The 27,647-nt window shown below is 35.6% G+C and overlaps 1 protein-coding gene across 2 annotated transcripts in view; it reads right to left on the reverse strand.

Annotated features, from left to right (window-relative positions):
• ARIH1 (ariadne RBR E3 ubiquitin protein ligase 1) overlaps positions 1–27,647 on the reverse strand; it is a 118,540-nt gene that overhangs the window by 22,605 nt on the left and 68,288 nt on the right. For both annotated transcript variants that reach the window (XM_060618124.3, XM_081795847.1), the window contains exons 3-7: positions 21,528–21,672; positions 14,007–14,099; positions 13,465–13,520; positions 1,976–2,042; positions 82–188 (exon numbers count right to left, since the gene is read on the reverse strand). In XM_060618124.3, coding sequence (XP_060474107.1) covers positions 82–188; positions 1,976–2,042; positions 13,465–13,520; positions 14,007–14,099; positions 21,528–21,672 — 468 coding nt within the window. The remainder of the gene's footprint in view (positions 1–81; positions 189–1,975; positions 2,043–13,464; positions 13,521–14,006; positions 14,100–21,527; positions 21,673–27,647) is intronic.

A 27,647-nucleotide genomic window follows, 5' to 3' on the forward strand; every position in this document is an offset into this window, starting at 1 on the left:
AATTTTTTTCTATTATTTTTCTACCAAGAATAAACAGAACAGCTATGTGTACTATTTCAATTTAGTAAATCACTTGCTTACCAAAACTGGCGCCCACATTTGCAGCGAACAGGTTTAGCATCAGGATATTGGACTTTAACAACATGGTGGCAATCTGGGGCAGGACACCACTTCAACAGTCGATTGCACTGAAACCCAAGTTAGAAAATAAAAAACGATGGCAAATTAAATCACGATGTAAGATTTCCTAACACAACAAGCAATTATTTACAATGCTTCCCTAGTGTGAGGGCCAAAGACAGGGATGATGACAGAAGCATATAAAAGCCTGCCTCCAATATTTAGTAGTCTTCTACAGTAATGCTCTTAGATGCACAGTTTTTCCAAGATCTCTCAGAGACTTGGTTTTATAAAATATGCATAAAATATGGTTCTATCTTCAAAATCCTACCCACAAACTTTAAAATAATTACCCATTTGGGGCACCTGGGTGGCTCAGTCGGTTGAGCATCTGACTTCAGCTCAGGTCATGATCTCATGGTTCGTGAGTTCAAGCCCTGCATCAAGCTTTGTGCTGACAGCTCAGAGCCTACAGCCTGCTTCGGATTCTCTGTCTCCTCCTCTCTCTGCCCCTCCCCTGCTCATGCTCTGTCTCTGCCTCTCAATAATAAATAAACGTTAAAAAAAAATTTTTTTTAAATAATTACCCATTTTATTAAGAAACATTGATTTGTTTATGGTTCTACTTCAGGGTAATTTTCAAAGATGTAAGGAAACAAGATGAACTCCTACTCAGGGAAGGAGGGAAGGTATTTAAAGATTGTATTATTTTTTTAAGTAATCTCTACATCCAACATGGGGACTCAAACTCACAACCCCAAGATCAAGAGTTGCATACACTTGCATGACTGAGCCAGCCAGGGGCCTCTCCCCCTTTTTACTTATTATTTTTTTTTAAGTAATCTCCATGCCCTTCATGGGGTTCAAACTCACAACCCCGAGATCAAGAGTCGCATGCTCTATTGACAGGACCAGCAAAGTACCCCAGGGAAGGTGTTCAGATGCTACAGAATATACATGTAATTTCTTTCTTTGACCATAAAAAAAGTCTTCTAAGAACAAAAGTCAGTTCCTAAACCATGGTAAAGATTGCATTTTAGTTCTTAAAAAAAAAAAGGTAAAACCTTTGGGTATTTTTTTAATCAGGAAACAAAACAGGGTTCATGTAACACTCTACACCAGAATTCAAGTTTACTATTTAAAAAATATGTTATTCCTAAAATATGCTGTTTTCTAGAAGATCTGACCTTCAGTTTAATCCCTAAGTGAAATAAATATTACTATGTAGAACTAAAATACCAATTTACACTGATGATCTTATACAGAGGCTGGCAAATGTCTTCCATAAAGAGCCGGAGAGTAAAGATTTTTGTCTGGGAGGGTCAAAAAGGGCCTATGTGCAACTACTCTATCTGCCACTGTGGGACTAAAGGAGTCATAGAACAAATGGGCTCATCCAAATAAATATTTACCAAAACAGGCAGGCCATAGTTTCCTGACCTGTTTCTGATAAAAGAAAGACATTTGATAAAAACAAGTAACTATAGCTCTCTTTATTAAAGTTTACTGGTAACAGGAGCTAAAACAAGCAGAGATATAGCAAGGTTAAACTGCCAGACATGATTAAACAAGTCATCATTAACAGTCAGCTACAATTTTTTGCTAGGGATAAAGGAAGAATACTGTAAAAATAATTTGATCACCACAGCTCTAGATCTATGAAGAGACACCCACTTATTGGTCTGTCACACTCCTTTGAGAATACGTGTTAGGTATGCTTCATGAATGAAGTCCATAATCTAAATTTATGGTAAAGGTCTTTCTTACTATCAAGAGAATTTCATACAAGAAAAAATATTTTATTAATAAATAATTCCGCTTATTAAAAAAGGTAGCCTGAAGAGAAATCACTTACCTCTACAAAGCTATTTGTTATTAAATGTTGATACTTTAATTTAACTTTCGAATCTGTGATCAGGCGCCTGAGAACAAGAATAAAAATAGTTTATTAGGATGTTATCAGCCAAGAGTATTTTTCCACATTTACAAAATAAAATTTCAATGCTGCAGCTCTAAAAACTACCCTAAACTGAATATACTCAAATGCATATAGACTATCAACAAATGTAACTGTAGAAATCAAGACAACAATCTCCAAGTTTCTGTAGTTTTATTTTGGTAGACCCCCGATTCCCATGTTTCCTATACACGAAAGTCCATTTTTACCCACTTTATTATAGTCTAATGACAGAGTAACTATTGCCAACTTTAGGCCCTTTTCAGAGTATTCTTACTCTGATATCTTGCCTTAGGACAGCAATTCTCAGCCAGCTTCCTTCAGACCCCTCCCAAAAATCAGTGTGTGAAATAAGAGATGCTGACAGGAATGTTAAGAAATGGATCCAGGTTTTGCTATATATAAATTTAAGGGCCTTCTTCTGAGATCTGTTAGTAATTTACCAGAAATGTTTACTGACTGCAAAGTGGCTTCCATTATGCACCTAGAACACTTTATATATTCGTAACAATTTCTAGAACTCATAGTAACCCATCCTGAAGCTTAAGTTTTGTTAGTCTTAATGGTAAACATTCCCGTGAGTGTTTAAAGAAAATAGTTAAAACAGAAAGAGTTAACCACTGACAAAACCAGTAAAAACTATCAAACACAAACACAGTCTAACCTCATTAAATATTTTAAACAAACAAAAAGGTTTTGTATAATCTGGCCCCATCAAATTCTTGAGCTTCTATGGCACTGCTTGCCTTCCACAAGACCCCACCCTGTACTGTTCCTCTTTTAGCGTACTCCTGTCACATCTGTATTCTTTCAACAGAATTTGGTGAGTAGTGGAACAGAATTCTGGTGAGTATTGCCCTTCTTCAGGGGCTTTTGCATACAGCTACCTCTCTTTAAAAGGAAAGAAGAATATCGTGGTGGGCTCTGAATTGGAACAGCCTAGCTTTGAATACTGTTTTACAACTTACTAGCTATGAAATGAGGGTAAGCTCTTTGACCTCTCCATTTCTCAGTTTACTCATCTGTAAAATGGATAGCAGAAATGAGGAGTTGTGAACTAGAACAGTGCCTGGCAAATAGTAAACACTCAATAAATATTAGATGCTATATTATTATTTTTTAACTCAGCTAAGAAATATTGTTACTCACAGAAAAAGGAGGCTTTTTCTGACAATTACCATACCAGTTCCCTCTCAGCTCTCATGGCACCTAACACATACCCCCTTAATAAAATCTGTCATTTTTATTAAAAAGTTACCTGTATAATGTGTTTAATATGGATGAACCTTGAAAACATTATGTTAAGTGCAAGAAGCCAGAAACAAAAGATCATATGCATTATGACATTTAAATGAAATCTCCAGAATAAGCAAATCCGTATAGACAGAAAACAGATATGTGATTGTCAGGTTCTAAGGGAAGGAGGGAATGAGGAGTGACTGTTTAATGAATGAATATGGGAATTCTTTTAGGGGTGATGAAAATGTTCTAGAATTAGATAGTGATGATGGTTGCATGACATTATGAAAAGTATACTTTATTACTATTTAATGTTTATATTTATTTTTTGAGAAAGACAGAGACACACACACACACACACACACACACACACACACACACACACAGAATCTGAAGCAGGCTTCAGGTTCCGAGCTGTCAGCACAGACCCCAACGCAGTGCTCGAACTCTCCAACCACGAGGTCATGACCTGAGTCTGACACTTAACTGCCTAAGTCACCCAGATGCTCCCCCTTTTTTTTAATGTTTACTAAATTGTATACTTTAAATAGTTAAAATGGTAAATATGTTATGTGAAATTTACATCAATTAAAAAAAAATAAAAATGAGATCCAAAGTCAGATGCCCTGATTCACCATTTTTAATTTCTATTATACCACAATGCTTCTCTGATGTGACAAACCCCAACAATTTTTTTTAAAGTTTATTAATTTAGGGGGGAGCAGAGAGAGAGGGAGAGAGAGAGAATCCCAAGCAGGCTCTGATCTCAAGAACTGTGAGATCAGGACCTGAGCCAAAATCAAGAGTTAAGATGCTTAGCGGACTGAGCCACCTGGGCACCCCCAGTGATTTCTTATAACTGATCTAGCCTACCTGGTTAGAACAAAGGTCAGCCATAGTTACTAGGGCAAGGTTATTAGTTAGGTCTGTTATTAGGTCATAGTTTATCTTGTGATAAAGAAAGTAAGAAAGTGATCTTGAGAAAGCACTCTCAAGAAGACAAGCATTATCCTGGCTATTAATAAGCTAACTCTCTTGGCAAAGACCTACTGCCATCACTTACGTTGGAAATAGTTATTATGCCAACTCTCATGGTGGAAGGCAACTCTTTATGAAGGTAAACATAATGACTTCTACTGATAGTCTATTATACATTCTAAGCACAGTGTCAGATGCATTTAAGTACCCTTAAGTTTTGGGATAATTCTGTTTTTACAAAAGAGATAAGTGGACAGCTATCCACAAGAATTTTGTGTGTGTGTGTGTGTGTGTGTGTGCCAAGTAGTAAACCATGCCTTCTGCTTATATAGCACGATGAGTAAATCAACATTATGCTTCAATTCAGGATTAGTGATAAAATATTTTTCTATAATATGGGTTTTTTCCCCTGACAGACATACCAATTATAGACAAGTATAAAGAAGGAAATAAAAATCACCTGTAACTCTATCACTCAAGAGGAATAACCACTTGACATTTTAATAATCTGGACTTTTTACTCTTTTTTTGGTAAATGTATGACATGTAATTTTAAACAGAATGTACTACATATAATAATTTTATACCTTTGTTTCTTCACTAAGATTATTATAGGCATTTTCCAAAACATTAAAATAATCCACAAATCATTTTTTTTATAAAAACTTGAAGTTAGGTACTCCCCCCACCCAAACCTTTTTTTAATGACTATATTACATTCCATCTTCCTCTACTGTTAGACATTTGGATTGGTAGGGTTATGATAATGTGACTAACATCTTTATAATAAACCTGTTCAATTTCTGGTCATTAAAAATAAATATAAGATTTACTATAACCTCTGGCTCATCTCTTCCTCTTATACTCCAGTATCTGACTTTACCTTTAAAATACATTTAAAATCCAACTATTTCTCATTACTTCCTCTGCTCCCATCGTGGATCAAACTACCATCATCTCTCACCCAGACTGCTACAAGAGTCTCCCAATTTCCCTGCTCCTACTTAGTCTCTTTTTCATGCCAAAAGTAGGAACAACCCTCTCTGACCATATCACTCCTCTGCTCAGAATCCTCTCATGGCTCTATCTCAGAATAAAAGCCAACGATCTTATAATGATCTATAAAGCCCTACACAATCAGCCTCATGTACCCGTCCCACACTCTTCTGTGCCTCCCTTCAATCTATTAAGTTTACATTTACAGTTCAAAAATATTTTCAAAAGTTTAAATAATAATCAGTAATTTACTGTCTATATACTTTGCCTTTTGAACTACCAAAATTTGATAACTTATTTCATTTTGCATTTCAATGAGACTAGGAAATTATTTCAGTACGAACTTGAGCTCTGATCCCTTAAGCATGTATTTTAAAATAGATAGTATTCTATAGCTTTTGTATGAAATTTCCTACTTTAGAATACTAAAATGCTTTTCTCTTTCACTGTAGGGAAATAATGGGAGGCATTAAATTTATTCAACTATGAGACACACAACTCTAAAGCCATGTTATCAAAGCATTTTCCATAATGTCTCTGTGGACTATCTTAAAAACAGATACAACTTTGGGGTTAAAAAAAGATTTAAGTAGCAATAATTATAAATGAGGGAAAATGATGAGTTAGATGCCATTAAAATGGAAACTTTGTTCACCAAAAATCATTGAGAGAAAAGAGAAGCTACACATAAGGGAAAGTAGGTGTAATACATATATATCTAACAACAGACCCATATCAGAATATTTAAAGAATTCTTACAAAGGAACAAACAAAGTAACAAAATTTGAGGTTACTTGAATAGGCACTTTATTTAAAAAAAAAAAAAAAAAAGATATACAAATACTTTGGAAAACTATCTGGAAGTTACATATTAAAGTTAAAACCTTACTCCTGAGTATATACTCAAGAGAAATCAGTGCAGGTGCACCTAGGTGGCTCAGTCGGTTGAGAATCCAACTCTGGGTTTCAGCTCAGGTCATGATCTCACAGTTTTGTGAGTTCAAGCCCCACACTGGGCTCCATGCTGATGGCACAGAGCCTGCTTGGGATTCGGTCTCTCTCCCTTCCTCTCTGCCCCTCTCCTCACACTGTTTGTCTCTCTCAAAATAAATAAACTAATTTAAAAAATCAGTGCATGTTTACCAAAACACACATGTAAGAATATTCTTTGTAACCTTTTCACAATAGTCAAAACCAAGCAAACAAACCAAAAAACTCCAAATGTCTATCATCATCCTAAGAATGAAATTACTATCTATCTTTAGTAATAACAAAAAAAACCCAAACAAACCTAAAAACATATAGATATGTTGAATACATATCTCAAAGACATTATGTTAAATGAAACAGATACACACTCATAAGAACAATACATGCTACATGATCCCATTTAAAGAGTGCTCAAGGGGCACCTAGGTGGCTCAGTCGGTTAAACATCCAACTTTGGCACAGGTCACGATCTCATGGCTCGTGCGCTGGAGCCCCTCGTCAGGCTCTGTGCTGACAACTCAGAGGCTGGAGCCTGCTTCAGATTCCGTGTCTCCCTCTCTCTCTGCCCCTCTCCCCTCCCCCTCCCCCACTCACACTCTGTGTCTCTCTCTCTCTCTCTCAAAAACAAATTAAACATTAAAAAAAATTTTTTAAAGAGGCTCAAGAACAGAAAAAACTAACTGATGGTCACAAAAATCATGACCGGGAACAAGGCTGAGATAGATACTGTCTGGTAAGGGGAACAAGAATGAACATTCTGGGTACCTCTATCTTGTTTGGGTAGTTAATAAAACACACATACTTTTAAAGTTAATGTACTTTACATATTTTAGTCAATATACTTTAGAACTTACTAAAGTAAAATAGAAAGCAACATATAGCAAACTCGCCTACTGTACTTTTCCTCTGTAAAAGATGAGATGCTTATTGTACTAAGATTAACACGTATCAATGTTTAGTTTTTCTCCTTCCTCAGGCAGTTCAAACTGTACGACTTCACTTAAGGGTCTAGACAGGTTCACAACTGTATTTGTGACCTTTAAGAAACTATTAGAATATAAAAATTAACCATCTGACTTTGATGTCTGGATATTCTTCCCGGAGAAGCATGACTTGGAGGATTACATTTACTTCTTTCTGGATCCATTCACCTACTTGGTTTTAAGTAATACTTACACAGCTGTAATATTAGAAAAGTACTGGTTTATTTTCTGAATAAACTTGTTGGCAAAATATGAAAGAATCTGTCTCAGAAAAGAAAAAATAACTGTAAAGTTGGCAATATAAAGTAATTACATGTCTAACAGAAATTAGGAGGTGAAAGAGATAAAGGTGAAAGTGCAGAGGCATCAATTTCCTAACCTTATGTAACATGGAGTTAAGATCTAGTGCTTACAGTTGATGGAACAGGAAATAATTGCAAAACAGCATTTAAATTATATTATCTAATTTAAAACAACTCATTTCCCAAAAGAAAATTTTCTGCCCTTTTCAGACAGATGGGAAATTAGCCAATAGAGGTAGGCATTATCCATACCGTGATCCTAAAATTCATTTTTTAAAAAATCTTATGTAACAGTTAAGGCTTAAAGTAAAAGCATTTGGCATAATTTTGCTAGAAGTGAATAGCAATGAGTTCCTGTCACCACCTCTGCTTGTCTGTTTCTAAAACCTCCATATATGAAAATAAATCATAAAATTTTTTTAGTGATATTTTAGGATGTTGAATTAGAACATCACATTCCAGATGTGTGTTAGCACTATTAATTATTACTCAAGATGAGACTAAATAGTATTACTTAAAGGTGTTTTGTGTTTTTTTTTAAGTTTATTTATTTTGAGAGAAAGTGTGCATGCGAGTAGGGGAGGGGTAGAGAGAGAGAGAGAGAGAGAGAGAGAGAGAGAGAGCGTGAATCCCAAGCAGCTGCCTAAAGTCTGAACCGCGCCAAAATCAAGAGTCGGATGCTTACTTGACTGAGCCACCCAGATGCCCCTACTTGAAGGTATTTAAAGATTTAATAGATACAAGTTTACCTTTACCACCCCTAAGATGAATAGAGAAACTGCACACAGAAAAGAAACTTAGGCCCTAAACAACTGTATTATAAAAAAAAAACAACAACAAAAAAACCCCACAAGTGGTAAGATGAATAGAAACAGATGAGTATTTATTTGGTCTCAAGTGGTAAATAATTTAAAGAAGTAACCTACATTAATCTCATGAAAACATCAAGGACAAATCCTGGGACAAAGAAAAATTCTCAGAGTATACTGTTACCCTCCTGACTGTGGAAGTATAACTATATGAGGCCATTGTATAACAGAGACCCACTTAGCCCAACAGCCTTGATGGTATCCTATCACAAATCCATGACTAAAGGCTAAAATGATGACACGTGCTTATAAGTGCAAGAGAGAAAAATACACCTCCAGTTACGGATTCAAAGATACATGCCTATTATATACACACTGCTGTGGAATAAAAAATTGAATCTACTAAGTAACTAGTTTTAATTATTAATTTAAGATCACCTCCTGAATGGAAACAAGCATTTAGTGAACACAAATAGTCGACCTGGAATCACACAGTTTATAGTCTAAGAAAGAATATAGATATGAACATAGGCAATTACAAAAATGTGTATTAAGGAAAATATGGGGGAGTTAAGGAACACGTAGGATACTTGCCCAAACCAAAATGCAAATCAGTAAGCTGAGACCTGAAGGAGACTAAGAGGATGAACGGATTAACAGAACTAAAGAGCAAAATAGTAAAGAGTACTGCATATCAGTCAAGAGACATTAGAGAAAAACTAAACAAAGTCAAACTAAACCAAATGCAAATAAAATGCACAGTACTTTCAAGACGCCAAGTTCCACACCACTAGAAAAGAGAATGTGAGAAAAGGCAAAAAGCAAAGATGAAGCTGCACAGGTAAGCAATACAGAATGGAAATAAAGAATTGAAAAGTGATGATACAGTATAAGAGAATCACTGAGGAACCAGTCACAGATTCCCAGCTAAGAGAAGATGATAGCCTGTATCAGGTCAATGTCAGTAGGAACTGAGGGAAATGGATGGATTTAAGACTAACTGTGATGTAGGAATGAATTTGGTGTAAGGAACACTCTAGGAAATGTGGAAGAAAAATGAATCAGGGATATGATCAGGATTCTAATTTAGGCAAGTCTTTTACACCTAGTGGTACCATTCTTTGATACTAAGCAGCCAGAAGAATGAGTTTGGTGGCGGTGGCGGTGGTGGTGGTGGTAGGGGAGTTGGAGAAAGTAAAGCCTGAGGAATATACATATGAACATGCCTGATAGGTAGTGGAATATGTGCGTCCTCAAAAGATAGAGCTGACCTGGACATATAAATCTGGGAATTTCCAATGTATGACCAAGGAGAGTGTATAAAGTATGAAGAAACCCAGAAACCCAAAGAGCAATATTTTAGAAGAGGCAGAAAAAGATGATTTTGCCAAGTCAATTAGAGTAGATGTGGAGTAGGCCTAGGTTGGTGGCCTTAGGAGTTGGTGCTGGAGTAAAGGGAATTTTACTGGAAATGAGTACAACAGGAAAATGAGAGGCTATGGCAGTATGCTGATGTATGCTTAAATTCTCAAACTACACTAGGAGAGCTTGTTCAGATTGCGGGGGCCCCATCCCCAGAGGTTCTGATCCCCAGAGGTAAGTCTGGATCTGGGCCTGAGAATGTGCATTTTTAACAAGTTCCTAGGTGATGCTGATGCTGCTGGTTGGGGGGATTACACTATGAGAACCACAGGGTCAGGGTATAGAATAACAGACTATACATAGAGACACTGAAATCACACTGGTGACAGCAAACTTTGGGAGAAAGACAGTGAGTAACTTGTGAATACTATGAATAATTAAGTGGGTGCGACCAAGAAGTCAAGCAAATAAACGCAGAAAGGACTACAACATAGCGAGTAACACAAGACTCAAGGTCTATATGGATTTTAAACTGAAGTAGAGACCAATCTGAATATAACATTTGAAGCTAAGGGGGACAATAACTTCACTTCCTGACCATGAGGCATACATGGGGGGGGGGGGGGGGGAACGCTAGCTTCAACTTGAGAAGTTTATATGAGAATGTGTCTTCAAGAAAGAATCCAGTTTCAGGTTCAATTCAAGTTCCAAATGAGATGAATTCAGATTAAACTATTTTTTTAACCTATCAAATTGGAAATTTAAAAATGATAATACCATGACTGTGAAGGATTCTATTTCTTTCATACTAAGAGAAAAATTATTAAGCATATTTCAGTTATTATTTAAGATTAACCACTTAAACACGTTCTCTCATTTAATTAAAATAATCTTAAATTCTACAATATTTATTTCTAAGAAAGAAAATGGAATTATATACCAACAGTATACAACTGTATAAGGTGAACAATAACAATCCCTCTTCCTAATCCCCAAGCCCCTAGCTGATATCACTATTAACATGCTCTTGTAAGTATTCTCCAAGCTGTCCTTTTTTTATAGTTTATTTTGAGAGAGAAAGAAACAGAGAACGCACTCACACAGGGGAAGGACAAAGCGATAGGGAGAGAATCCCAAACAGGCTTTATGTTATCAGGAGCCCGACGCAGGAATTCATTGCTGAATTCCCTTAAACTAAAGACACAGCAAATCTTAAAAAGTAGCAAATAGGGAACAATATGATTAACAGCTGACTTATTAGAAACAATGGAGGCAAGAAGGCAGTAGAATGACATATTCAAAATGATACTATTGCATGAAAGGGCAAAGAGTATATACATTTGTAGAAATTGCCAAATTGCATTACAAAAAGGTTGCAACAGTTTACATTCTCTACTGTAGTATACTCTCACTCACATTATGTATTACCAAATTCTTTAATCCTTACCAATCCGAAATGTAAAAACAAAACCCACAACTTTTTAAAACTAGGGCATCAAATTTTGATTTACATTTATGTAACTAGGCATGATGATAGCTATTATTAATTAGCATTAAAATTTCTTTCATTGTGAACTGTTTTCCATAGGATTATCATCTTGATTTATAAGAGCCCTTGTGATATTAGCCACATTGTTTTATGTGTTGAAAATATTTATTCCATTCCCCTCTAAAAACAAATGTCACAAAATTTCATAAATTCATGGTCACATCTCCCTGCCCAAATGCCTCCCCACTCTAAACCATCCTTCACTATACTAAAATTGTATTTCTTTTTTTTCCCCTAAGTTTATTTATTTTTAGTAACCTCTATACCCAACCTGGGCCTTGAACTCACCCCCCATTCCAACTGAGCCAGCCAGGTGCTTCCTCAATACATTTCTAAAAATGTAAATCTTGTTATCAGAGTCTTAACAACCTTCTATGACAAAACTCATCAACTGTCAAGGTCTTTTATCCTCATCTCTAACAATCTCTACTCTCTAGCCACCACAGAATACTTAATAGAGAAGTTCATGAACTATTTTTTAAAATATTGGTATTTTTTCTTTAACCCCCATTACCCTCCACTCCCTCAATCCACATTTTTACCCCATTTATATTACTTCTTAAGTCTTCCTAATCTCTTCAGGTGGAATAATTTGCTTCTAACTGTACTTTATACATGCCTTTATATAGAAAACTTAAACTCTGCATTTTATCACTATGATCCTACTGGGCAAAGGAAATGCACCTTAAAAAAAAGTTTTAAGTTATTTATTTGAGACAGGGAGCAAGCGAGCAGGGGAGAGGCAGAGAGAGAGAGACAATCCCAAGCAGGCTCCATGCACAGGGGCCTGATGTGGGGCTCGATCTCACAACCATGAGATCATGATCTGAGCCAAAAACCAAGAGTCAGATGGACGCTTAACCAACTAAGCCACCCAGGTGATCCGGGAAGGAAATGTATCTTAATGCTCCCCGTAAATGTTTGTGGAAGAGATAAGAGATACAGTGACCTATACTGATGAAATGTATTGCTGAAGCTGATGTATTGATGAAAAATTACAAATCAGAAAGTATCAGGGGACAAGATAAAGACAACTGGAAGGATGGTGATACCTCAAGATGATATATAACTGATTTTTGCTAGCTTAAAACAGTAAGGTAAAAATTCAAGATAGAGGCAGTATTAACACAGAGCTGACAACAAGCAACAGCACATATGTTTTAGTAAACCAAAGTAGGTTGAGGTTAATAAAGTAGAACCAGTGAGCTTTATAAACTGCTGGCTAAGTCAATTTAAGGCTTTATTAGACAGGTTAAGAAATTTGCTCATTAAAGTCCATGGCTGCTTTTACTTTTATTATCTTCAAATCCCAAAGTTTAAACACAAACCTACATTTCTATATAGGCAATTATCCACTACTAACTACACAATTTTTTGCAGACAGTTCAGGCCCTCAATCTGTTTATCTTCCTAAAGTGAAGTCAATTAAGTAGCCTCAGGCTATGTAATAATACAGACTCAGGATTCTACCCCAGGTTCAGGACTAAAAACTATACTTGTTTCTTTAAGTTTATTTCTCCCTTCAAAAAGAGAACCTTTCACAAGAAGAGTTAGCCAACAACCTCCAAATGCAACGCCTTTGGGAGCAGTGTTCCAAATGAGGCCACATTCTCCCTGGGTAGCTCCCAGTGAATGACAGAGCCTGGAAGGGGACCGGGGCTCAGCCATTTCTGCTTCCTGAAGTGTTCATGTATGGGCAATCTATGTGGTAGAATTCCCCACAGGGCTGCTACAGACTCTCACACCTGCCCCACAGTCTGAGTCTCTTCCTACCAAATCCTTCTTCCTTCTTTTTCTCTTTTAATAAGTGTCATACCAACATTAAAGTGTGTCCACTCCTGTTCCTCTTTAACCTGCACAAATACTATATCACAACAAATCCCCTTCCCTGTTACCTCCATCTTGGCAGAGGACCTCAACGGACATATCCTATTTTCCAACTCCAAGGTTTACTGAAATGCAGCTACCACATATTGCCCAGTATTTTGCCATATATTTACAAGAATAGTGTCTGGGCATTTACCCAAGTTAGAAATGAGCTTTTCTACTACGAAGGAATGTGGATTAGACAGTCTCTTCAGACTAAAAATTTCACCTCCTTTGAGGTTTGAGCAAAAAAATAATTTGGTTTAACCAACTAACCAATATTCAACATGCAATATCTATCAGAAATACTTACATAACTGTGTTGTCATCCACTAAGATATCACAACCATGAGCAGGGCACGAAATAGTCTGAAAAAGATTGAAATTTAAACTATGTCTTCATTCAACAAATATTTACTGAATGCTTACCATCGCCAGGCACTAGGTTGAGAATACCTTAACATTTATAGGATCTTAATTGTTCCCTTTCCATTAAAGGAAATGTATGTGTGTATTTATCACCATAATGTAACTAGAACTGCTGACCTGAATAATTGGTTTTTCAACATAAATTGAAAGGCACAAGCAAGAGACCTGACAAAATTGCTCAACAAGTTCAGCCTGACATATACACATATTAATGCCGCGGAGAAAACATACCTGGACTGTACCTTTAAATGGATTGCCACATTATAAGTAGGAAAAAAAAAAGCCTCAATTATCTTTTATCTCAATATAGAAAGTAGTTCCTCATGCAATTCATAATCCAGAATGCTTCACCTGTTCATGTTTGTGCAAGAGTCTAAACACTGTAGAAAATTCAACAAAAAATGAAAATCAAATTGACATCTTTACCTGTCCCATGCCTTCCTCCATTATTTTGGTAGTTAAATATTCGCTCCAGCACTGCATACAAAACTTATGTCCACATTCAAGGCCAGTGAAATACTGCAACAAAAATAATACATGCACTTTTAAAAGATATTGCCAGAAAAATCACTATACATAGTGACTCAATAAGGCTCTATTAGGTCACATTTCTCATACTGGCTAAAATGTTCCATTTGACAAGACTAGATGGACTCCTAAAATAAACTTGGTGGTAAAATCTAGACATGCAAATACATTTAACACAAAATAATTAATGAGAAATGCATCTATAGTCGATAATTGTAATTTTTAGGAAAGGCAGACAAGATTGTACTAAATATAAGAATATATCATGTACCAATAAGCATATGAAGACATGCTCAAAATCCACAGCCATAACTGTAAATCAAAACCACAATGAGACACTACTTAACACCCACTAAAACAGCTGTATTCAAGAAGACAGATAATAACAAGTATTGGCAAGGATGTGGAGAAATCAGAATCTCCATACACTGCTGGTGAGAATGTAAAATGGTGCAGGAACTTTGGAAAACATTGTGGCAGTTTCTCAAATAATTAAACACAGAGTTACTCATGGCCCAGCAATTCCACCCCTAGGTATATAGCCAGAAGAACTGAAAACATAGCTCCACACAAAAACTTGTATACAAATATTCAGAGCAGGATTTTCCACAGTACCCCCAAGTGGACACAACTCTAATGTCCATCAATTGCCGAATGGATAAACAAAATGTGGAATATCCATTTGAAAGAATATTATCCAAGCATAAAAAGGACTGAAGTACTGATATATGGTATAATGCACATGAGACTGAAAACATTATGCTAAATAAAAAGACCACAAAAGACCACATACTGTTTGATTCGCATGTATACAAAAGGTCCAGAATAGGCAAATTCACAGACAGAGTAGATTAGTGGTTGCCAAGGGTTGGGTGGCAGGCGGCAGGGAGGGAAGTGACTGTTAAAAGCATATGAGATTTCTTTTCAGGGCGACGAAAATATTCTAAAGTTTACTGTGATAGTGACTGCAACAACTCTGCAACTATACTAAAAAGCACTTAAAAATTTTTTTTCTTTACTGTTTATTTTTGAGACAGAGAGAGACAGAGCATGAGTGGGGAGGGACAGAGAGAGAGGGAGACACAGAATCCAAAGCAGGCTCCAGGCTCTGGGCTGTCAGCACACAGCCCGACGCGGGGCTTGAAGTCGTCTACTGCAAAATCATGACCTGAGCCACCCAGGCACCCCTAAAAATCACTTTAAGTAAGTGAACTGTATCGTATGTGAGTTATTATCTCAAAACTGTTACCAAAAATTTCACACAAATATAGGACTTCATAGAGTTGCATGGAATGTTGCTTACCAAGATAATCAAAATCTTATGGAAACCAGAAAGATTATTCAGATAGCTAAGAATAATAGTAACATTTTGGTCTAATCTTGTATTACTTACATGAGTTGAAATACTATTAATTTGAGGGATGGTTATAAGAAGTATATTATTTTCTATAATGGAATATTAAGCAAGTACTTTAGTAAGTGTCTTGAGGACAGTATTGTAAAAAGACAAATGGTCACTAAGAATATGTTATAATATTTACTAAGTTTCAACTAAGTTTATGTTAAGTTTCAACTAAGAATGTTATAATATTTACTTGAAATTATTTATTTTTTTTTTTTTTTTAAATTTTTTTTTCAACGTTTTTTATTTATTTTTGGGACAGAGAGAGACATAGCATGAACGGGGGAGGGGCAGAGAGAGAGGGAGACACAGAATCAGAAACAGGCTCCAGGCTCTGAGCCATCAGCCCAGAGCCTGACGCGGGGCTCGAACTCATGGACCGTGAGATCGTGACCTGGCTGAAGTCGGACGCTTAACCGACTGCGCCACCCAGGCGCCCCTACTTGAAATTATTTTTAAGTGAATAGGTAATATAGGCTCATGGTCAAAAACAATTATTTAACAGTATGAATTTATGTTGAAAATAAGTCTCCTTTATTCTTATACTTTTCCTCTACTTCTCTACCTAAAAGTAATGACTATTACCATTATTTTACATATTCTTTCAGAGATGTTCTAATGTACACAGGTATACACACACACACAAAGAGTAGCACACACTCTTTTCTGCATCTTGGTTTATTATTATTTAATAGGTTTCTTATGTGGTTCTACATTAGTACACGTGGGTCCACCTCTTTCTACATTCTGTATGAAGGTACCATAATTTATTTAAACAGTCCACAATTAAAGGACATTTAGACCTTCTTTTTTTTTTGCCGCCATGCTACTGAATTGGCTATATATATATACATACATACATACACACACACACATACACACATCATTGTGATCATGCAAATTCACCTTGGGACAAATTTTTACAAGTGACATTATAAAAGGTACACATTTACACTTTAATAGATTATTACCACACTTCATTCAAAGAGGTTGTAGCAATTTATACTGTTCAAGAGAACCTGGTTTTACAATACCCATGTCAACATAGTATCAAATTCCCTGATCTCTGCAAATCTGACAGGTGAAAATGAATTACCTTCATCAATTTTGATTTTATTTTATTATGAGTGAAGTTTAAGCATTTGAAAAAAGATTTAAGGCTCTACATTTCTTTTTCTGTGCACTCTCTCCACCTATTTTTCCCATTTTTCCATTGGGATCCCCCCCCCCCCTTAATGATTTAGTGGGGATTTTCACCTACTTAGAAAATTGACCATTTATAGGTGTGGCAAATATTTTTCAGTTTCGAATCTGAATGTTCCCATTTTGTTGTCATGCAGAAGCTCTCTACTTATTGATATGTAGCAAAGTGTATTACTTTTACAATTTCTGGCTTCTAAATCAATTAACTTTAATATAAGGAGTTAGGAAGAAATTTAAGATTCTACTCCAGATACAAACCAAGTTGTTCCAATGCCATTTTCTGAACCCACCTGATTTGAAATGCCCCCTTTTATAATACACCAAATTCTCCTCACACATATTTGACTCTATCTTGTTCCACTGCACTGACTATTCTTAGGTAGGACTAGTTCCTCCCTGTCCCCATCAATCTAGTTGGTTTTTTTTTTCCCCTCAATATTTTACTATTATTCTATTTTTCCAAACACTCAAGTCATCTTTTTATCTCCGTTAGTATTTCAAGTTTTCTTCATAATAGAGCTTTCACATTTCTTGCCAAGTTTACTTCTAGCTCTTTTATTCTTTTTGTGGCTCACATAATATTTTGAATTCCATTCCATTTTCTAATTAGCTGTTATTTGAAAAGTGCTCATGAAATTTCTGATGTTGCTTATGACATAAGATACCAATAGTCAGGATGCAAAATTCTACACTACGGCATATCAACTATATAAAGAATGGCCAGAAGCAGACATGGGGGAAAAAAAATCTATCAGTGTCCTAAAAGAAAATATTTACCCAGTTTAAAATACAGTGCTATTCTGACTGACAATTATTCTGACTCATTCACAGAGGAAGTGAAGGTAAATATTTTGGAAATCAGTATCCTCATACATTAAAAAAAAAAAAAATCTGGAAACAAACAAAAGAATCTATTCTCATTACTCCCCATTGCTAAAGGAGATCTGGCACTAATTTGTTGCCTGATCACTAATGGAGAGCATATGATTTTCAAGGCTACAATGAGAAGGAGCATTCTATAAAGGACAAATATAGCAGAGTAAAAGATCAACAATTCTAAAATGTTATATTCGTAACTTAAAAACACATATGCATCCACATATGTTTTCTTTTTTCAAATAAGAATCCTTGAGAATGAGAGACTAAAGGTCACAATGGTTACTTAGTGATCACTGCAAGTAACATCTCTACCTTTGAAACTTCTGGACCAGGGATCATTATAAGATATAAAGAAAGCTTTTTATTCTTTAAAGGCTTCTTTTCAATATATTTTTTTTATTAGATACTAAACATTTTAATTAGATGCTAAACAAGATAAATTAGAAAATAAATCACACACACGTCTAAAGATAAAACAAAAACTAACCTGTGGTATAAACGCATTTATTGTGCTCAAGAGCAGTGTCATCATTATGGATATATCTGAGTATCATCATTCTGTTGCATTTCCCTTTCCCTCCTCCTACTTTCACGTATCTCTATTCCTTTACTATCTCGTGCTTATTATCTACTTGGGTCCCTCAACCTTTCCCTGACTCAAGGGATCTTATCAAACTTATCCCTCTGTATATCATAAATAATATACTCAGAATACACTAAATACACATGAAATATTATGTAAAACAAATGGTCCCTTAAAAAAGAACTGAAAGATTAAACACTCTTAAAGGGTTCATTTATCCCTGCCATTTTACATACTTGGCAACTAATGTCAAACAGCAGTAAGTACATTAAGAATTATCTTTCCTCCATCAGAAGTTGGACAAATACTCTCTAAAGTTAAAGCCATTATGTTTACAAAAACTGAATAATCAGGGCATCAGTTCCCTCATCTATAAAATGGAATCAGTTAAAAAGGAATACAGGGTTGGACTTAGATCAGATGTTTTCAGTGTTCCCAGCACAAAGATTCAGAGTGAGGGGGTAAGGGATGAGAGAGTGGACTATCCTTATAATCTTCAAAGTTACCTTAAACATATCTGATTCTTAGAATATACAAATTATTTACTTCATAAAAATGAGATATCATAGCTCAAAGTATACCTCCTAGTAGAGTGGGAGAGTTAATAAAGATAGATCTTACGCTCTAATTCAAAGCAACATTATTATAAAGTGAATGTTGCCAGGGCTAACAAACCCCTGCATTGGCCACAACACAAGGGGTTGGGGGATGGGGGAATTTATGAACTTTAAAGTGCCTGTGAGTCTCTGGAAACCGTTTTTAAAGGAGAGATCACCCACGATAGTTACTCCCAAGTGCTATAACCTATGCTACCAAAGCATTTGTTTAAAAAATTTGTTTGCATATGGCACTATAAAGCTAAAGTTGCTTTCTGGAAGGATAAAGGTATTGAAGAAATATACTAAATAAAAGGCAAGTATCAGTGTTTGAAGACAGCAGTGGAAATTGAAACATGGGAGTTGTACAACAGAGGTAAAAAAAAAAAAAAATCATCCAATTAAAGCTTTAATGGAGTCTCAGGTGACATTTACTTGCAAAACTGAAAAGGTTAAAATTATCTTTCTATATTAGTCTAAATATTATGAAAAAAAAGTCCTAGTTTTATTACACTGTATTTTTCATAATGCTTGGCACAGTTTCCATAACAATCTTTAACTTACTTTCCAAACCATGTTGCGGTTTGCTTTTTTGTCCTAATCACTTCCATAGCCAGACTTCCTTTAAAGAGCAATTTGTTCACATTTATTGCCTCTACTTCCTTTCCCACCTTCAAATCAATGACTCTTCAGGTCATGCAGTATGGTTTTCCATCTTACCACAATACTTAAATTTAACTTTCCAGTATCATCAGTAAACTTCATGTTGTTAATTCCAAAGTCACTCTTCAATTCTTTTCTCTGAAGATTTTAGCAATGTTTCTTACAAGTACATTCTCTTCCTTTGGCTTCTGTATTGCCACATTTTGATGGCTCACCTAACTATCACACTTCCAGAGGTTATTTCAGAGGTCAATTTCAGTGGGCAATTCTCCCTTATCTAAAACTGGGTTAGGTGTCTCTCTCCAACATGTTCCCACAGTATCATGCCCTACTAAAGTGCTTACCATTCTTTCTGAATATGTCATTTTACTTTTCTATCTAGCTAACCTATAAACTACATGAGGCAGGCATTATGCCTTGATTCTCCATTGTGTTTCTAACACTTAGAATAGTGCCTCGTGTGTTGAAAAAAATGAGTAAGTAAATAGCAGGCTTTCTAGTTACAAGTGCAAGCAAAATTTACTATGCAGATCTCCAGTCATGGTTTTTATTCTAATTTGTTAAGTTAGACAATACCAAGGGCACTGAGAAAGTTATAGGGGATATTTGTAAGCAGCTAGTTTCAGTACTCAAATTACATTTAAGATTTAAACTACAGAAGATCTGGTTATAACAGAGCAGGAAGAGAAATGCCAGGAAATAAGGAAACCCTGAATGATCTGGGACAAATTCCTTGGGTTTCAGTATTATTTCACAGAAACTTTTATGAACCATACAAATGTCAACTGGTAAAGAGAATCTGTTAGAGACCAATAATAAAATGGTCAAAACATGAATTTAATGTATTTTTAATATTAATGTTGTTTGTTTTTTTAAATGCTCAAATTAAGATTGTGATTTAAAGAAGGAAATTATACAATCCTGAGAATAGTAGAGACTTGAAAAAACATCTTATCCAACTCATTTGAAAGATAAAAAGAACTCCAACCCAGTGAGATTTAATAATTTACTATGTAAAGTCAAATAGTTAGCATTAGAGCTATGATCTAACTTGAGAACTTGGAAATTCAACTCAACACCTTACCTACGAAATTATTTCCATCCTCTGTTCTATTTCTCTAAGAGTACTTAATTACTTTCTTTTAAAACCTCTTTTCTAAGCACTTGTACATGTGCACACATTAGTTCCCTTCAAGTGGGCCTCTACAGAGATACATAGAAACCTCAGAGAAAAACAATGAAAAACCTTCAATATGTTAAAATATGTAAACTGTTGACAAGGACTTTGTATATAGTAATTATTAGGAAGAGTTGCTTAACTATTAAAGCAAAGAATATGAATAAGGTAGTTATTTTTATAGAATTAAATTATTTCTTAGATATCTTAAAACATCTTAGAGGTGAATTCCAAGAGACTAACTACATTTATGCCACAAATATTATTTTTCTATGGTTACTAATAAAGTAAGGACTTCATACAAAGATTATGTTTAAGCCTAAAATTCTTTACTAGACATGCCAAAGTAAACCACCTAAATTCAATAGGTTTTAAGAGGGATACTTTTACTGAAGAGAAACATCAATTAATTGGTCCTAGTGTCTGCTCCAACTCTGTTACCACTTGCTATATTTAAGAATCTCCATTAGAATGGATCTGCATAAGTGAAAATCTTTGGTTATGAAAAATCCTGAAAGCTCCATAGTAAAATGCTATTAAAGATATTTTATAAGTGTTTTGGATATTTATTTTTAAATGTCAGTTTTAAATCTGTTTTATTTTCAATGAAAAATTATTCTATTCACTGCCCACCTATTGAACAATTCTCCCATGATAGTAAAATGAACTCGGAATAGATTTAGGTATGTAATGACAACCTGGACAAGTTGCTGCTTAAAAAGCAAACAGGGGAGGAAGGGGAAAGAACAAGCTCTATTCTTCCTCTTCCTTTCTTTTATCCTTAATATTCTGATAGGTTACTGTTTTACTACAATACAATCCCAAACTCCCAGATCTCCCTTTGTTTAAATAATGAAAGTTGATTTACCCTCTGAAACTAAGAGTCAGTGCTGGCCTTAAACTACCAGATACTCACCGAGTTAGGGTAGTTCAAGTAGCAGATCTGACAAGGCATATCCTGTGCTGATGACCTTGTATTCATCTGGCGTGTTCGAGACTTTTTACTTGGATTAATTACATGACACTCAGCAAAGAGCTTCTCCAGGTTTCCATCAAAGTACCTGCATTATTTAAACAGAAAGGATGAGAGCCCAGCAATAGCACACTGTTAGAGCTCTCCAAAAACCTGATTTTCTATAGGGAACAGAAATGAACTGAATTAAAATAAACCCAAATCATAACCTTTTTTTGCTCAGAGGAAATGAGGTATATGGCTACAAACTGTAGCAAAAAAAAAAAAAAATTCATATACATATATATACGTATACATATATACATATATATATACGTATATATATACATATATATATATGTATACATATATATATATATATATATATACATATATATATATATATATGAAAGCAGTTTGAGCTTTTGTTGCTGTTTTGGTCTTTGTTATTATCCTGGAAGGTTAGGCTATTACTATTTTAATAGTACTACAAGTAAAACTTAAGAATGAAAGTTGTTACTATCTCTGACGGTACCTTATAAAGAGTAGTGGTATTTTTAAAAGGCTAGGTTGTATTTTATACAAGTAATTTTATTAATAATTTTAGTTACACCAACTTAAATATATTAGCAAGTAAACTATCTGCAAAGCATATCTTACCCCACAGATCATTTACATGTGTCTCATTCTACAAAATATATTTGCTTTCTAATTTTCTCTTAAAGTAATTTTTAACTAACTAGCAAAGGGGTGGAAGGAAGAAACAAAAAACTATACCTTAAAATGTTTTTATATCAAATAATCTATATAATAGCCTTTCATACAGGTTTCAACAGGTTTCTAAATATACCTAAGTAGCTCACCATCTAATATCAAGAGCACAGAATGCCAAGTATGATTTATAGAGCTTCAAGTGAACTGCGGATTTCTTAACAGAAGACAGTGGCAAATACTTAGCACAGTATTTCCCATTAATCCAGATGAGACATGGTTGCTGGCCTCCCAAAATATCTTTTTTTTTTTTATATAAATTTTTTTTTTTAACGTTTATTTATTTTTGAGACAGAGAGAGACAGAACATGAACGGGTGAGGGGCAGAGAGAGAGGGAGACACAGAATCGGAAGCAGGCTCCAGGCTCTGAGCCATCGGCCCAGAGCCCGACGCGGGGCTCGAACTCACGGACTGTGAGATCGTGACCTGAGCTGAAGTCGGACGCTTAACCGACTGAGCCACCCAGGCACCCCCTCCCAAAATATCTTAATATTCTAAAGGGACAAGCAATAGATACAAAAAAACTGCAATCTGTAAATCAATATAACTATTGAAAAATCTGGTCAATTACTTTTTAGCTTATAAAGCCTAGGTGTCAATAACTACAGTGTTCTTTACATACAAACAGGAGTCTCTCAAGTTAAAAAATAAGTGATACTCAAAAGGGATTTCCATTTTTTTAAATGCAGGTCTTGTTCAAGCTTGTGTCAAAGCACTTGCTATGGAAAGTAAATCCAGGAAATCACTCAAATGAGAACAAATCACTCTCCTTAGACTAATAAATATCTTTTTATAAATACTTTGACTACAGTATGTTTCAATAAAATGATCAAATTATTAATCAAAATGTCCATACTTATAAAAGGGGAACTCATATAAAGTTAAAGTTGTTAATGATGATTTAGCTAATCAAAATATATAGAGCAGAAAATAAAATGCTTTCCTACTAATTATTTCTGAGAAAACCTAAGATATCAAGTTTTATCTCAAAAGCAGAAAGCATATGAAGCTAACACTAAATATGAACAGGTAAACCAATTAATAAACACATTGTCAGAAAAAATATTCATGCTCACATTAAGAGACAAACTTCTGCCATCCAAACTTGACTACATGAAACGACTAACTCCTAACACTTTGGTGATCATTCTGAACAGCAATCTCTGCATACACAGACGTGTCTGTAATTTCATATAAATAAAATCTACTCCAGATTTATAACCTTCAGTAAACAATATGTTAAGACATCTTTGTCAATGAACATTGTTTTTCATTGTTGCATAATATTCCACTGTAGCTATAATTTACCTAACCAGCCTTATACTAGGGGACAGTTAGATGTTCCACATAAGTAATTCTACTTTAAAACCTTGGCCCATCTGATAGGGACAGAAATATCTAGACTTAACTTACATTTCTTTATCAGTGAGGCTGAACATATTTTATTTTTCTATGAAGATCTTACCATTAATTTATGAGTTCAGTGTATCAACAGGAAGAACAACCCTTTGTCTCATGCATTGCTTTGTTCCTCCAGTTTCTAACTTGCCCTCAACTTGTTTAATGGTGTTTAATTGCCACTTTTAATTTTTATGTAGGCATACTGACCATACAATCTTGTTGTGAGTTCTGGATTTCATATCAAGCTTTGCAAGATCCCTAAACCTAAAGATTATAAAAATTCATCCATGACTTATTTAGGCTTAAACTGTTTCCATTAAAACTGTTGATTCGCAAGGAAATTTTTTGTAGTAAGGAATCAAGCAGGGATTCCATTTCATTTAAATTAAAATGGCTATTTACTGAAGGGTGTTTCAATTACCCTAAACACTTCCTCCTACCTGTAGGTCTCAACTTAACCCTCAGTTCCTCCCCACTGCAAACCCCCAAATTAGGTAAGGTTCCCTGTATAACATCCTCACGGAACTCTGTACTCCTGCACAACACTTATCACATGACCAACTCCATAATCATTTATGCTTTCTCTGCCAAGATGTAAATCCCATCAGTACTATTTTATTACTACCGTAGCACCTGTGTCTAGAAGAATATTATAATCACTCAATTGCTTTTTAAAGAGTAACTGACTTAGAGTAACTTCTTAAAGATAATCCATATAACAAATTTGAATTTCTTTGCTTCAGGCATTTTTTTTTTTTTAATTTAAGTTTATTTATTTTGAGAGAGTGAGCAAGCGGGGGAAGGGGCATAGACAGAGGGAGAGAGAGAATCCAGCAGGCTCCAAGCTGCAGCACAGAGCCCAAGGTGGGGCTTGAACTTACGAACTCTAAGATCATGACCTGAGCCAAAACCAAGAGTCGGATGCTTAACCAACTAAGCCACCCAGGTGCCCCTGCTTTAAATGTATTTCTTAAAGAAAGACTATAAGCTTTTTGTTTTGTTTTGTTTTTTGGTTTTTGTTTTTTTAATGTTTATTTTTGAGAGAGAGAGAAACATAGTGTGAGCGGGGAGGGATAGAGAGAGAGGGAGACATAGAATTCGAAGCAGGCTCCAGGCCCTGAGCTGTCAGCACAGAGCCCGATGCGGGGCTCGAACTCACAAACTGTGAGGTCATGACCTGAGCCGAAGTCAGCCGCCTAACCGACTGAGCCACCCAGGTGCCCCGACTATAAGCTTTTTGATACATTGTAGGAGCCTTCAGAGAATTTTCAAATACTGCCCAGGTAAGCAGAATGGAAAGGTGAAGAATCCATTCATACTGTTGGACATAGTGGTCCTAGAAATCTTTTTCTTTTATTTAAGTTCCATTTTATACGAAATGTAACATTTTAAAAATTGGCTTCTTTTTGTTTCTATTTTTACTGATTACATGGTCTACAACGACTCTGTAATGGTTATCTGGAAAATACTGAAATCTAATTTATTTTCACTAAATGTAACTTAAAATCTGTACTTAGGCCTATTTTTTAAAAATTTCTTTCTTTTTTCTTTTTAAGAGAGCGAGGTGTGTGTGCGTGCAAGCAGGGGAGGTGCAGAGGGAGAGGGAGAAATTCCCAAGTGGGCTGCACACTGCCAGCACGGAACCCAACGCAGAGCCCAATCCCACAAACCTGGGATTATGACCTAACCCAAAATCAAGAGTCGGGATGCTCAATCGACTGAACCATCTAGGGGCACACCAAGCCTATTTCTTCAGTTGTCAGCTTTAAATATATTGAGTGTCGTTATGTTATATGACCTGACACGTAACCCTCTGGTTTTGTTTGGAAATTCCTGGAGCTTTTCCTAGTTGATTATCATTTTATGTAATTGTTTCACTAATTACATTATTTTTATATTATACAACTTTTCTTTCAAGATAATAAAAACTGTTTTTTGTTCCTTAACCTGATTGTTAACCTGATTACCTAATTACTTACACATAACTCAAATGCTTACTTTGGCCAAAATCTGCCCCCCATCTCCCAATATTCTTTATATTGACAATATCCATTTCCCTCTGATACCTGCTGTTATCAAAGTCTGTGGTCAAAATAATTTTTCTCATTTTATAACTCAAATCCCTTTTCACCTAGCATATATGTAATTTTGTTTTCTTTCTTCTTTCTTGAAATCTATTCGTTCTATGGGCTTTATCTTAGCTTTCAGGTTTTTTGTTTTTTTTTTTTTTGAAATGCCATTTAGGCCTCAATTACTTCAAGATTCTTTTTAGTTATTAAGACTATGTCCTGGTGGATTTGTACCCAGTCTTTGTTAATCTGTCCTCCTGTCTACCATCTGCTAATTCCTTCTTTGTCCTTTTCCTGTCGTATGTAGCTCTATTTGCCATAGTGTCTGCTCTGTTTCTTGCTGTTCCCAATGTGATTTCAAGTTCTGCGGGATTATTACGTGTCCTTTTTTTCTTACTTTCCTCAGCTTCCTTTTTATCTTGTTCTGTTGTTTTATCAATTCATCTTTGATCCTTCATCTCACAGAGTCTATGTGTATTTTAATTTCCTTAAGAGAACAGAGAAGCTTCTTTTTTTTTAAATTAAAAATTTTTTTTTTAAATCTTTATTTATTTTTAACACAGAGAGACAGATCATGAATGGGGGAAGGGCAGAGAGAGAGAGAGGGAAACACAGAATGTGAATCAACCTCCAGGCTCTGAGCTATCAGCACAGATCCCAGTGTGGGGCCTGAACTCACCAACAGTAAGTTCATGATCTGAGCCAAAGTCAGACGCTCAACCAACTGAGCCACCCAGGCACCCCTTAAATTTTTTTTAATGTTTATTTATTTTTGAGAGGGAGAGATAGAGCGCAAGTGGGGGAGGGGCAGAGAGAGAGAGGGAGACACAGAATCTGAAGCAGGCTGCAGGCTCTGGGCTGTCAGTATGGACACCTGATGTGGGGCTTGAACTCACGAACCGTGAGATCATGACCTGAGCCGAAGTCACACATTTAACCGACTGAGCCACCGAGGCATCCTGCTTCTTCTTTCTAATTTTGATTGTTTTATTGTTTTATTAAGGACTACGTGCTCAAGAATATGGGTGGATTCTTAACTCCCATTTACCTGGTCACTATTGCTAGTATGCCAGCTTTTACATACATCTTCCCTCATGTAAAACAGGCCAAAATGAAAAGAGAATGACTGATTCAGGGTGAAGTACTGCAGCTCAGGTATCTTGTTTAATCAGTTAACACGTATTTCTGTCTGCTTCAATGACTTTACCAAACAGCTGCAAAGCTTATCCTAGGACATTGCTTCCCTCTTTTCCTGCAACTCCTGCCACCCACCCTTTTGAGAAAACCATTCATGTGATGAAAATAAGAATGGAAGTGAAAATAAAAATAAGAATAGCCGTGTGGTTTTTCCTCTGGTGCAGGCCCTCCTCAGTCAGGAAGAGCACAATTAAGAGTATCCCCACCTTCTCTCTCACATGGCCTAGATTTCTCCAGATTAAGATTGTTAGAAGGGCAACTGGAGAGGTTTCTCAGCAGAAATTTTTAAATCCTCTTTTCTCTCTAGGATTCTTTCTGTTCATTCAGTGTATTTACAGAAATATAGTTAAGCAAATTGGCACTTAATTAGCCAACTTTCCAGACAGAATACCTAGATCTTAAATTTTTCATTTTACGTGACTTCTAGACAGAAATATAGCAAACAATTTGAATTAAATTTCAAGGTGCTAACAGTTACAGCCTAAGAACTATGTCTGATTGTGGGGAGAGGAGACATGCTGATAGGGTACATAGCTGGATATTGTTGCTTTTTGAATTTTCAATGATGGTGGCATCATTGTTTGCCATTTCAATATTTAATTTTGCCATTAGGGGTTTATCTTAAAAGCCCCTACAGCTGCACAT

The sequence above is a fragment of the Panthera onca genome, chromosome B3, assembly GCF_046562875.1.
Source record: "Panthera onca isolate mPanOnc1 chromosome B3, mPanOnc1 haplotype 2, whole genome shotgun sequence".
NCBI classification, from domain to species: Eukaryota; Metazoa; Chordata; class Mammalia; order Carnivora; family Felidae; genus Panthera; species Panthera onca.